Source organism: Grampus griseus, assembly GCF_964374135.1.
Source record: "Grampus griseus genome assembly, chromosome: 10".
NCBI lineage: Eukaryota > Metazoa > Chordata > Mammalia > Artiodactyla > Delphinidae > Grampus > Grampus griseus.
In genome coordinates, this window is record NC_139004.1 from 61,683,367 (window position 1) to 61,696,858 (window position 13,492).

Sequence of the window (13,492 nt, forward strand, 5' to 3'; positions counted from 1 at the left end):
ACTCTTTCCCTTAGTCATCCCTGCCCCTCTTTCTGTCCCCCTGTCATGTAGCAGCCCTGTCATCTCCTGGGTAGGTCATACATCTTTTCTGGAATACCACGAGTTATATAAGAGTTGGTCAACAAAAACAAACCAGCTCACTGGCTCTCTGCCCCGCCCCCTCCCACCCAGAGTTGGAGTCTCACCGCAAGTATCCGCCATGCTGGAATCGCTTTGCCCAGCGCTACCTGATCTGGGAGTGTTGTCCACTGTGGATGTCCATCAAGCAGAGAGTGAAGATCATGGTCATGGACCCATTCGCCGACCTCACCATCACCATGTGCATCGTGATTAACACACTCTTCATGGCACTGGAGCATTACAACATGACAACTGAATTTGAGGAGATGCTGCAGGTCGGAAACCTGGTAAGGGCTGCTGGCAGCTGACTCTCAAATGGGCATCGTGTTGTGAAGGGCTCTTGGCCAGCTGGCACAGCCTTTGTGGGTAAGGGAGGAGTGACTCAGAACACGAAAGGATCTTCTGAAGATAGGAGTCATTGTGGAAGACCTTGTGGGCGGAGCCTCAGGATCAGCTTTCGTGACAGATGTAATTGGGAGTGAGAGGTTAGGGATAAAGATGCCCAAAAGCTAGAAAACAAAAGTGAGTTGAGTGTGAGCCTGAAATGTGTGGGGACATGAGGTGTGGCAGTTAGTAACGGAGGAGGAGAGTGCATGCAAAAAGAGGCAGTTCTCTTAGGGAAAGGATGGATGGATGGCTGGATGGAGAGAAGGAGGAAGGGAAGGATAGAGAGATAGATGGATGGATGGATGGATGGATGGAGTGAGTAAATCAGGCAGAGCCAGATTTGAATTCTGACTCAGCTCTTACTAACTATGTGACCTCTAGCAAATTACTTAGTTTCAGTAATTGGTACAGTAAGTATTTGTTGAATTTAATAAATGTAAAATTAGTATGACAATATCAACTTCATAGGAAGCTAATGAGGATTGAATAAGATAATGTGTATAATGTGCTTGGCTCAGAGTTTGATAAACCATAAGCACTCAAAATAAATGATAGCTGTGGTTATTATCTTCGTTGTTGTTATTAAGGAGACTGTCCCTGGAAGTCAGAATGTCTGGGTTCTAATTCTGATTTTTTTCTTCTTGACACCAAATCAAGTCCTAGCTCTTCACTCTGAAGATGGAAAACTGAGGCCAGAGAGGTGACATAGTGATGGCATAGCTGGGCATGTAGCTGTTGTCTCCTGACTCTGGGGGACAGGGTCCTACTGGCTCTGTCCAGGTAAACAAAGGGTCGACCCTTCTGCAGAAGATCCTAGAGCAAAGCTGCAGAGAGCCCACTGGCCTCTGAAAGGAGCTCCTGGGATCATCACTGAGGTTGAGTGGGGGGAGGGGGTCATTCATTCCAAGCTCTCTCCTCTTGCAGACCCAGCCCTGTCTTGGTCCCAGCTGCACAGGTGGCCCTCACACGTAGACATGTCTCCTACACTGTGGAGTGTGAGGATTTTCTTCCCTTATTACTTACCATATCCAGAACTCTAGATAGTTCTCTACAGGGTCTATTCAAACTTTTTCACAAATGTGGGTCCGTTTTGCTGTGATTCTGCTTTTCTTTTCTTCTTCTGTATACAAATAGAAGGAAAAGCTAGATATCAGTCTGTAAGAGTCTTGTGGCACAGTTGTGCCTGCCTTGTGTTGGGTGGTCTTCAGAGGGTGGGTACATAGGATTTCAGTTGAATACAGTTTTAATGGAATGTGACCGTTGGGTTGGACTGAGCAGCAGTCGAGGTGATGAAGAGCACTGGTGGCTTCCCTGGAGCATTAAGTTGTGATTGAATTGCAGTCGTGTTAAATTTGTGGTTCAGTTATTAGTAATGGGTCATGTCATTGGATTACAGCTCTATTTTGTTCTGTTTGGATAGCTTTATTGCTAGTATGTAAGGTTTCGATTGTCTTGCAGTTAATATATTCTAGATGGTTTAAATATTAAATGTAAAGAAACAAAATCACAAAAATAAGCATGGGTAAATAATCTTGGTGTGAAAAAATTCTTTCCAAGCATGTCACTAAAGACAAATTCCATAAAGGAGAAGAATGATAGATTTCACTAATGTTTAGCCCATCATATAAACAAAGGCAAAAGGCAAATGAAACGTCTGTTCCTAGCAATACTGTGGACAAGGAAACCTGAGATGTTTCCAACTGTGAAACAAAAATACAGCAAACATTCTTTGACATGCATAATAAAGTTCATGAGAAAGTAACAAAAACCCCCAAGTGCCAAAAACAAAGAGGTACTTAAAAACCATAGCAGTAATCGTGTGAAATCGTTCTGTAGTTGCCCTAGGGGGTGGGAGGGGTGCTGATTTGAGTAATCTTGGGGGCTTGGATTTCTGTGAACACGCAGGGACAGGACTTATATTTGGGACAGTGCAGGTAGGGTTTGGAACTGAGTAGCCCCATAAGAATATGACCCTATGTTCAGTAAAGTGGTGAACTCAAATAAATCCACACACTGACCCTGGGAAACAATAAGGAAGGAAGGTTGTCAGTCTCAGCCAGGGCTGGAGGGGGGTGAGGGGATGGGGAAGGTAACCTCCAGAAGCTTGTGACTATGAATTTGACCTTATACAGATTTGGAGTTCAGATTTATACCTCGGTGTTCCTGGAAGCTATGTCTGAAAAATTAACACACAAAGTGATCCTGGCAATCATAGCTAATACTTGTTGAACACCTAATTTTTATAACAACCAGTAAGGGGGATGGTATTATTATTACCCTTATTTTACTAATAAGGTAACAGAGGCACAGAGTGGTGAAATAATTTAACCAAGGTCACACAGCCAGGAAGTGAAAGACCCAAGATTCAAATCCAAGCCATTTGTATCTAGAGTTCATCCTCTTACCTAGTGCCTTACACTGCTGTGCTGCAGCACTAGCTTTTTTCCCATCTCCCTGCTTCGAGTCCAAATTATACTGGAGTCCTTGTCAGTGTGGTAAGAGAAGAAAAAGAAGAATTATCTATAGAAACAATCCAAGAAAATCTACAGAAAGACAATTAGAACCAGTAAGAGAGTTCAGCAATGTTGGTAGGTACAGACTCTGCATACTAAAATTAATTCTGCTCCTAGCCACCATCAATGATCATTTGGAGAGTAATTTCTAAAAGTTAACACTTACAATAGCAATAAAAACTGTGAGGAATCTAGGAATAAATGTAGCAGAAGATTGTAAATTTTATATGAAAAAAATTACAAAACCATTGAAAAATATAAAAGAATAAATTAGTGAAGAGATATGCCATTTTCATGGATAAAATTCTGAATACTGTAGAGATATCAGTTCTTACCAAATTAACCTGGATGTTTAATGTAATTCTGATCAAAATCCCAACACATTTTTACCCATGGGATTTGAAAAGGCGATCCTAAAATTAATATGGAAAAATAATGTCTACGAAACAAATTAATGAATCAGCTGGGGAGCTTACCGTACCATGTATAAGATGTATTATAAAGCTATAGTAATTGAAACATTATAGTATTGGTGCAATATAGAAAAATGGACCAGTACTACAGAATCAAGAACTCAGAAATAAGAAATGCATATTTGGAGACTTGATAAATATCAGAGATGGCATTATAAATCAATATGAAAATGACCGACTATTCAATAAATAAGATTGGGAAGAATAGTTATCTCCTTTTTTTTTTTTTGGCTGCACTGCATGGCATGCGGAATCCTAGTTCCTGGACCAGAAATCGAACCCACGCCCCCTGCAGAGGAAGCACTGGAAGCATGGGGTCTTAACCACTGGACCATCAGGGAAGTCCCCAGAATGGTTATCTCTATGGAAGAAAATAAATTAGATCCCTACCCCATACCATATTCATTAATTAGTTGCAGGGAAATGGATTCAACACCTAAAAGCAATAAAATAAAATTTTAAAGCTTTTAGAATAAAAATGTGGAAGAATATTTAAAATTTGGAGGTTAGGAAGGCTTTCTCCAACATACAAAAAGTTTATACCATGAAAGAAAAGATTGCTAAATTTACCTATGTTAAAATATTTGTAATATGTGTACAATAAAGGATATGGTAAACAAAGTGAAATCACTACCCCAAACTGGAAATTGATGTTATGAGAAGTATTTAACTGGAAAGACATGGAATCCAGAATATGCATTGAATGCTTACACATCAATAAAGAGAAGAGGGACAATCCACTGGCAAAAACACAACCACAACAATGGACAGAAGAAATGACAGAAGAGGAAATTCAGATAGTTATAAACAAATGAAAAGAAACACAGAGGAATGCAAATTAAATCAACACTGAGATACTGTTTCTCACCCATTAGAGAATCAGAAGTAAAATTCTGTGTGTTGGCAATGATATGAAACAGCGGCAACTCACACTTTGTAAGAGTGTCAATTTGTTACAACCATTTCAGGGAACAGTTGTACAGTATCTGATAAGTCACGGATATGCATACCCTATAACAATTTCAGATATACATATTCTTCAGAAAGTCCCACACGTCTGTATAAGGAGACATGTACAAGAAAGCTCTTTGCTGCATTGTTAGTCACAGGGAAAATTGGAATCAATCTAAATGTCTATCCCTCCACTTAAAAATGGATAAATAAATTGTGGTGTTTTCATACTGTGCACAGTTAGAAGGAATATGTACACATCTTTCAGTATGGATAAATCTCACAAACGTGATGTTAAGAATAAAAGGAACTTGCAAAAAAGAACACATGTCGTTATAGAAACCTTAAAATAATGCAAAAATACTATGCATTAAAACTGTAAAAACATGCATGGGAATGATAAACATCAAATTCAGGATGGTGATTACCTTGGAGTGAATGTAGTTCTATGGGTTTTACCTGCGATGGCAGGTGGTGATCAAGACTATGCAGAAGAAGACAACTGTTTAGGTTCATGTCAGGTTCCATCATGTGGGCCAGTAACTTAACTTCTCTGTATCTCAGTTTCCCTATCTGTAAAATGGGGATAACAATAATATCTCATAGAGTTATTGTGAGGATTAAGTGATTCAATATATGTAAAGCACTAGTACAGTACCTGGCATATAGTAAATGCTATTTAAGTCTTTGCTATTATTTTGAGGGAAAAATGAAACAAGATTTGCAGCAAATATGGCAAAATGTTAATATTTGGTAGAGTTTGGCAGTGGGTACAAAGGACGCATCATATTATTCTATACTTGTTTATATGCTTGAAATATTTTATAATTTTTAGAAAGTACAACGACAAAGATAAATGACAAACCAAGAAAATTGCAATGCACACAGTAGGTAAAGGGATAATACCCTTAATATATAAAGTATATATATAAACAACAACAAAAAAAGGCAAACACCCTAATAGGAAAACAAGTAAAGGATATGAACAGGCAATTTCACAAAAGGAGAAATACAGAAATCAAAGAAATATCCAACAAGGCAACAGTAAAAGATGGCTTTTGTCCTATTGGATTGGAAAGGTTAGTGGGACAGGAATTAACATTTTTATGAGGGAAACAGTTATCCCATGTGGTTCATGGATTTGGTTAAAACCGATCTCTGAGGATCTTTTAGCAGTTATGTGTCAGAATCTCTAAAAATGCTTGTTGGCTATGCAATTCCATTTCCAGAAATTTATACTAAGAAAATAATTGGGCAAGTAGTTTTAAAATATGTATGTGAAAGGATATCTATTATGGCAATGGTTTTTTAAAATTTATTTATTTTATTTATTTGGCGTCATCAGATCTTAGTTGGGGCATGCGGGGTCTTAGTTGAGGCATGCAGAATCTTTCGTTTTGGCGCGAGGGCTCTTCGTTGCAGCACGCGGGCTCAGTAGTTGTGGTGCGCGGGCTTAGTTGCCCCGAGGCATGTGGGATCTTAGTACCCCAATCAGGGATCAAACCTGCGTCCCCTGCATTGGAAGGAGGATTCTTAACCACTGGACCACCAGGGAAGTCCTGGCAATGTTTGTAATAGGGACAAAAGAATGCCCATCACAAAGAAATGGTTAAACTACTTACAGCACATCTGTACCGTGGAATATCCCACAACTATTTTTTTTTTAAAGGAAAAAGAAAATAATGCTGTAAGTGATGTTTAAATGGCATGGAAGGATGTTCACAAGGTGTTACATTTCAAAAGCAAGTTTACAGTGTGTACAGGATGATCCCATTAAAGACATTAGCCAAGGTCAGGAGAGTTTGGGGTTTCTCAAAAGTCCTCCCACTTTCTGGGAAGCCACCATTAGCACTGATGACTCCATGTGCCACCTGCCAGGAGTCGGGGGAGGTGGGTGCCCACACTCACAGCCTGCCTGCTAGATCCCAGTGAGCCTATAAATCATGCAGAGCCGTTTGTATCTGAAGCCCCTGCCTGGGCCTGGAGTTTTCAGCAGCTATAATAAATGAGGCCAATGAGAACAACAACCGCCCTCTCTTAGGCAGTATCCACTTGACATCCATTAGCTCTAACTCTTAGACACCATCTATGGTGTTATTATTATCCCCATTTTACATATGGGAACACTCAAGGCTCAGAGAGATGGGGAAACTGGCCCAAGATCCCACTGTGGCAGACCCTGCTTTGGAACTCGGGTCTGGCTGCCATTCTCTGCACATCTTAAACCATCCGGCTTTGATCTCATGTCCTTACAATGCCAGTGGTGATCCTTTGAAAGGAGTCACACCAAAATTCATGTACTTCTAAAGCAGTGGTTCTCAAGCTTAGCTGCACATTAGAATCACCTGGGAAGTTGATAAAACTCTCGCTACTTGGGTACTCCAGTCCAACTTAACTCGAATCTGTGGAAGTGGGACCCAGGCATCAATACTTTTAAAATTCCTTAGGGGGTTCAAAGCGCACCAAGTTTAAGAACCATTGCTCAAAAATAGCACTTCTCAAACTTCAAATCACCTGTGAGTCTGGTCACAATGCAGATTCAGATTCAGCAGGTCTGGGGCCTTCAAGATTCTGCATTTCTGAAGACCTTCCAGGTGATGCTGTTGGTTCTTCTGCTCATCACCTCCCCAAAGGCAATCCCCAAGAGCCTCCCTCTGCTGTCTTTTTCTTGCTGACTTCCAACACCACCTTGTATCTGTTGTTTTGCTGCCAGAACAGCTGCGAACCTGGGCAAAGTGAGGTGGGGGGTCTTTCCTGAGCTCCTTTACCGAGACATGCGTATTAGCACTCGTGGGTCTTAAGCACACACTCACTCACCCTGGCATCCTCAGGCAGTGGCCGGGGAGACCAGAGGGCTGGGGCCAAGGAAGGGCAAATCCAAGCCCCACCCTTAGGAGCTCTCAGCAAAGCCCGACGCAGGGAATGCAGCTGGGTGAGGGCCGTTGCTGAGTAGGGAAGGCCTCAGGAAGACAGGGACATGGAGCTGGGTGCTGCAGGAGGTCTAAGGCCCAACCACTTGCATGCTTATTCAGCCAATATTGATGGCCCGCCTATAGGCTGGGCACTGTTCCAGGTACAGTAAGACAGGAAAGGTCCCTCCTACTGTGGAGTTTACAGTCTAGCCAGAGGAGACTCAATATACAAACACATAACTACCGTACAGTATGTCAGGGTGGCATATGAGGGAACAAAAAATAAAGCAAGGAAAAAAATAATAATAAAATAAAAATAAATAAATAAAGCAAGGAAGAGGATAAGCACAATCGTGGGCGGGGCCCCGATTTTAAGTGTTGAGAAGTTTTGTTGAGTTGATTAGGTGGCTTTTAAGCAGAGACCTGAAGGGAGTGAGTCCTGTGGATTGGGGAGGGGAGGATCCAGGGAAAGGGAGCAGCAGGTACAGAGGCCCTGAGGAGGTGATGGCAAGGAGGCAAGCGTGGCTGGAAGAGTAGTGGGAGATGGGGTCAGAGAGATGGAAAAGTTATGGGGGCAGGGAAAGCGGCAGAACCCAAGGATGCCTCTTCACATGTGAGGGCAGCCTAGGAATTTGAGCAGAGGCTGGAGGATTTCGGGGGCTCTCCCTTCCCTAAGACCCCAGCTGGTGGAAGGACAGTTCTCTCTGGGCACAAGCACTAAAGGGACCACTGAAGTCACATGGGCTGGGCTGATGGGTGGTGCCCTGTATGGTAGTGCAGAGGTGCCCACCCACCTGCCATCCTAGTGCCCTCCCTGGGCCAACAGCAATCCCCTGCCCCCCAGCCCACTGCTACCGGGCCTCATTTCCGGAGAAGGGAAAGGGCTGGCGCTGGGGCCACCAACAGGTGCAGATGCCTCTCCTTCTTTCCTTCCAGCACAGAGTCTCCTGAGGGCAGGTGCCAAGGACAAGGTAACCCCCACTCCTGAGTGCTGACCTCAGTGAGATGCCTCAGCCATGCCTCTGCTTCTGACCTCCACAGCTACTGAGGCCCTCGGACCTCAGGCCTCCCCTGCAGAAGACCGCAGAGCCTCCTCACCACTCTCAGGATAACCCCACCCACTACCCCACCTGGCTCCAGGAAGGCCTGATATACAGGCACCAACTTCCTGCTAGCCACAACCTCAGGGGATATCCCCTCCTCCCAGAGCCATGCGCCTTCCTGCCATAGCAGTTGACACAGCTCAGAGCCGTAGGCCATGGTCGGGGCTGCCTGGCCCATCACACGATGGACTCCTTAACCTTGAGTCTCTGCCTTCTGAAGCTGGGCTGCTCAGGGACTCATGAGTCAGTGAACCAGGTGAAGCCCAGCCCCTGCCCACCTCAGGATCGTTTCTAGAAGGGAGAGTGGTTGCTCTAAATCTTGAAGGACTGCACTGAGTTCATCTCCTGGTTCTCAAATTTATGAGCTACTTGACCCCAGGCATGTTACTTAACCTCTCAGTGCCTCAGTTTCTGTACCTGGAAAATGGGGTTAATGATACCTTTCTCGTCGGGTTGTTGGACAGATTAAAAGAAACAATGTATGCAAAGCATTCTAGCCCAGCTCTTGGTACATAGTCAAGCCTCAAGAGATGGTGGCTGGTTCTTATCACAGTGAGAAGAGTCAGCATGTGGACAGGGAGGAAGTGGGAACAGCATGGGCAAAAGCCATGAGCCATGAAAGCGTGTTTGTGGGAATGTGTGTATTTGGCATGTGTGAAACTTCCTGTGGCCACACGGGCTGGAAGGGGTCTAGAGTTGTGGTGTCAAGGCCCACCCCAGCTTCCCCTGATCCCAGGTGCCTCCCAGAGCTGTGAGTCCCTGCAGAGCCTGCAGTGGGCCCGGCTGTTTCTGAGGCCCAGGCTGGTGGGTCATGCCTGGAACAGCAGAGTTGGCTGGAGGCATCAGGCTGGAGGTGTCCCCAAGGGACCGGGCCGTGGCTGAGCAGGCACCCACTGGGATTCTGGGCGCAGTCAGAGCTGGCAGCCCAGAAGGGGGACCCTACAGGAGCAAGAGTCAGGAGGCAGGGAGCCCCTGCTGCCAGAGGCTTTTTCCAGCCTAAACGTCGGGAACCCCTGATTCCCGCTGCTTCCCAGGTCTTCACAGGGATCTTCACAGCAGAGATGACCTTCAAGATCATCGCCCTGGACCCCTACTACTACTTCCAGCAGGGCTGGAACATCTTCGACAGCATCATCGTCATCCTCAGCCTCATGGAGCTGGGCCTGTCCCGCATGGGCAACTTGTCGGTGCTTCGCTCCTTCCGCCTGGTACACGGCTGGGCCCGGCAGGGGGCGAGTGGGTGGGGGCCTTGGGTACTGAGCCACACCCCCTCCGAGGTCACCACTCAATCACCCCTACTGTGATCTTTCATGCCTTACCCAACAGCTGTTTGCTAGGTACCCCAGGGCTGGTGATGTGGGGGACACAGAGGTGGGCAAGACAGAGGGAGATAGCCCTCCCTCCAGAGGGGCAATTGGGGTGCCCATCCATCCTGACGATTTGCAAAGCCCTTTGTGATTCACCGTGCCCCCTTTAGTCCTCATAGGATCCCAGGAGAGGAGCTAGTATTGCTACATTCCCATTCCACACTCAGAGAGATGAAACGATTTCCCAAAGCCACATGGCAAGCAACAGGTGGAGCCAATTCTGCTGAGGCTCTACCTGCTGGTTTTGGAATCTGCATTTTTGAAACTTTAATGTGCACACAAATTGCCTGGGGATCTTGCTAAAGTGCAGATGTGGATTCAGTAGGTCTCGGATGATGTCAAAGCTATGCGTCTGTGGACCATGCTTTGAGTTCAAAATGTCTAAGAGGTCCAGGCATGGGGCTAGAGGTAGGTCAGGGAAGGCTTTCTGGAGGAAGTGGCTTCACTTGGGGCTAGGTAGGCAGGCTGTTGGGGGCAAAATAGAAAGCCTAGGCTGTGGGTTTTAATTCCGACTCCACTGCCAAGAGCCGAGGGACCTAGACACCATACCCCACCTCTAAGGGTTGGCTTCTTCATCTGTCAAATGAGATAATAATAGTACCACCCTCATGTAGTTATTTGGAGTTCTGAATGAGCTGATCCATCCTAAACATAAGGCCTGGCACAGTGGGTGTTCAATAAATGCTAAACACCAGCTCCCTTTCTCTGTGATGACTGAGAGGAGGGAAAGATGGAGGTGACTGGGCAAGTCAGGGATGGTTTGAGCTCGCCCAGAAGGATACCTGACGAGGAGGGTTCTGGAAGAGGGACATTCCATGATGGGGAATCTACTGGGTGGTTCCTGGAAGTGAGACCAAGGTGGGTAGGAGGCTGGTGTGGGGACAGAGAGATGGGGTGGGTTGGGGGGAGGAGTCTGGAGCTGTTGACCTGACTCCCAGAGCAGGGCCCGATGAAGCTGCCCTCAGGCTGTGGAGAGAAGCAATAGTGTGTGCTCTTGGACAAACGAGGAGAAACAGGTGTCGGTGACCTTTAAGGGTGCCCTGGGTTCTCAGGCAGGAGCTGTCGGGGTGAGGGTGTCTATGGGCAGTGGGAGCCAGAGCCCCTCACAAGGACCCCTCCCTCCCCAGCTTCGGGTCTTCAAGCTGGCGAAGTCCTGGCCCACCCTGAACACACTCATCAAGATCATCGGGAACTCAGTGGGGGCACTGGGCAACCTGACGCTGGTGCTGGCCATCATCGTGTTCATCTTCGCTGTGGTGGGCATGCAGCTCTTTGGCAAGAACTACTCAGAGCTGAGGCACCGCATCAGTGACCCAGGTGTGCTGCCCCGCTGGCACATGATGGACTTCTTCCATGCCTTCCTCATCATCTTCCGCATCCTCTGTGGCGAGTGGATCGAGACCATGTGGGACTGCATGGAGGTGTCTGGGCAGTCGCTGTGCCTGCTGGTCTTCTTGCTTGTTATGGTCATTGGCAATCTCGTGGTAAGTTGGCCGGTGGCCTCACACACACTCACTCACCTACCCGTCCATTCATCTACCTAGCTACCCACCCACCCAGTCATCCATCTGTCCATTCACTTACCCTTCCTTCCATCCATCCACTCCCTCACTCAGCCATCTATCAAACAATCCATCCACCCATCAATCTCTCATCCATCCATCGATTTACCCATCCATCCATCTACTCATTTACCCATCATTCCATCTATTTACTCACCCGTTCATTCATTCACCCATCTGTGCACCCACTTACCCATCCATCCATGTATCATCCATCCATCTATTCCTTACCCATTCACTCTTTCATCTCTCTACTCATTCATACATCTACTTATCCAGCCATCGATCCACTCATCAATAACCCACCCACCAACTCACCTATCCACCTGTCCACCTTTTCATCGATCTGCCTACTCAGTTACCAATCTCCCTACCCATTTATGCACTCACTCACCCAGTCATTCATCCATCAACGTCCATCTACTCATTCACTTACCCATCCATTCATCTATCCATCAACCATCCATCCATCAACCCCCATTCACACACACATGTGCACACCTGTTCATCCATCCATTTGCCCATCTATCTACCCATCCATTCATTCACCCACCTATCCATCCATTCATTCATCCATCACCCATCTTTCCACTCACTCATCTATCCCTCTATTGATTCATCCACCTCTACATCCATCTGTCAACCCACTCATCTATTCTCTCATTCATCAGTCCCATCCATCTACTCATTTATCCATCCAACTATCTACTCACTCACTCATTTAGCTATCCATTCATGCACATCACTCATTTCCTCATTCTTCCATTTACCCATCTATTTACCTATTTATTCATTATGTATTCATTTTATATCCATTAATTAATTATTTTCTCATCTACTCATTGTTTTATTAGTTATTCACTGTCAGTGATTTATCACCTGGTTCAATTCAGCTTAACAAACATTTGTTGAGCTCCCATTGCATGCAGAATATTGTGCCAAATGCTATTGGGCATACAGAGATGAATGTGGCTCTGACATTGCTCACCACCTTGAGTGAGTGAGGAGGTGGAGAGTTCAAACAGGCCTGAGATAACTCTCAAGCTGGTCAGAATGGTCAGAGCCATTAAGAGAGAGCCCATGGGTGCTGAGCCCCTTCAGCTGGGGAAATCAAGGAAGGCTTCCTGGTGGAGGGGGTTTCCCGCTGACCTGATTGACAGGTGATGCTAGAGAGGGAAGAAGCAAGGTAAGCAAAGCACAGGCTCAGGCAGGTAGTGGTGGTCCAGGTGAGGTGGGGCCCGAGAGAACCTTGTATGTCATCCTGAATAGCTGTGGTGAGAGTCCCTGCTGTCCTGTAATGAGAAGCCCAGGTCTTTGCTCCCATGGCCACCTGTCTGTCCCAGGGAAAGTGCATCTTGCCTTGTGTCTTTACAATGTGGGCAATTCTGGAGTTGAGAGAGATCAAAATCTAAATGCCAGAGAAGGAGCCTTTGGAAGAGGCAAGTTTGAGAGGGGTCAGTTGTTCAGGGAGAGGTCAGTGTCCACTGTGGACATGCAGCCACCTTCCTGGGTACACAGGGGGACCACACACGCTCCAACGTCACACCTGCAGTGTCTGGCTACCACTGCCCATGGTGTGGGCAGCTCAGGCTCACAGCGGCTCATAGAGGGATTTTAGGTGATGTGAGTACTGTGGGCTGCAGATTCCAGAGCCCTTCTCCAGACCTGCCTGCTTTCTCCTCCCCTGTGACTTAACCAGGCCAAGTCGGGGTCGGTCTTCCTCAGCCTCCATGGGTGGAGCCCAGAGAGGAAGCAGAGTGCACAGTGCCAGTGGAACCCAGCTCTTTGGCGGGCCCTGCAACCCCCCTCCCATCCCCTCAAACCTGCCGCCCCTCAGGGAGCCCCTCACTTAGCCCCTGGCACAGCTCTGGGACTGCCAGACTCTGTGTGTTCCAAGGAGGATGCGAGTACACAGAGCTTTCAGCCCAGGGCCAGGCTGAGCTGCCCTCACGCACACACAGCCTGCGACTTCCGAGTAGATCTGCCTGGGGATGAGAAGATTAGAGGCTGCTGGAGGAGGGAAGCTAACGCAGCCCACGCGGCCCCCTCCCTGGCTGCCTCAGGAATTGGGCTGCTTCGGGGCGTGGGTGGAAGCAAGATTGTC

At 46.6% G+C, this 13,492-nt stretch overlaps 1 protein-coding gene across 7 annotated transcripts in view; it reads left to right on the forward strand.

Moving 5' to 3' along the window:
• The window catches only part of SCN5A (sodium voltage-gated channel alpha subunit 5), a gene marked incomplete at both ends in the record, with an annotated part of 85,866 nt that overhangs the window by 33,763 nt on the left and 38,611 nt on the right, over positions 1-13,492 (forward strand). For all 7 annotated transcript variants that reach the window (XM_082664513.1, XM_082664515.1, XM_082664517.1 and 4 more), the window contains 3 exons: positions 172-407; positions 9,494-9,667; positions 10,954-11,310. In XM_082664513.1, coding sequence (XP_082520639.1) covers positions 172-407; positions 9,494-9,667; positions 10,954-11,310 — 767 coding nt within the window. The remainder of the gene's footprint in view (positions 1-171; positions 408-9,493; positions 9,668-10,953; positions 11,311-13,492) is intronic.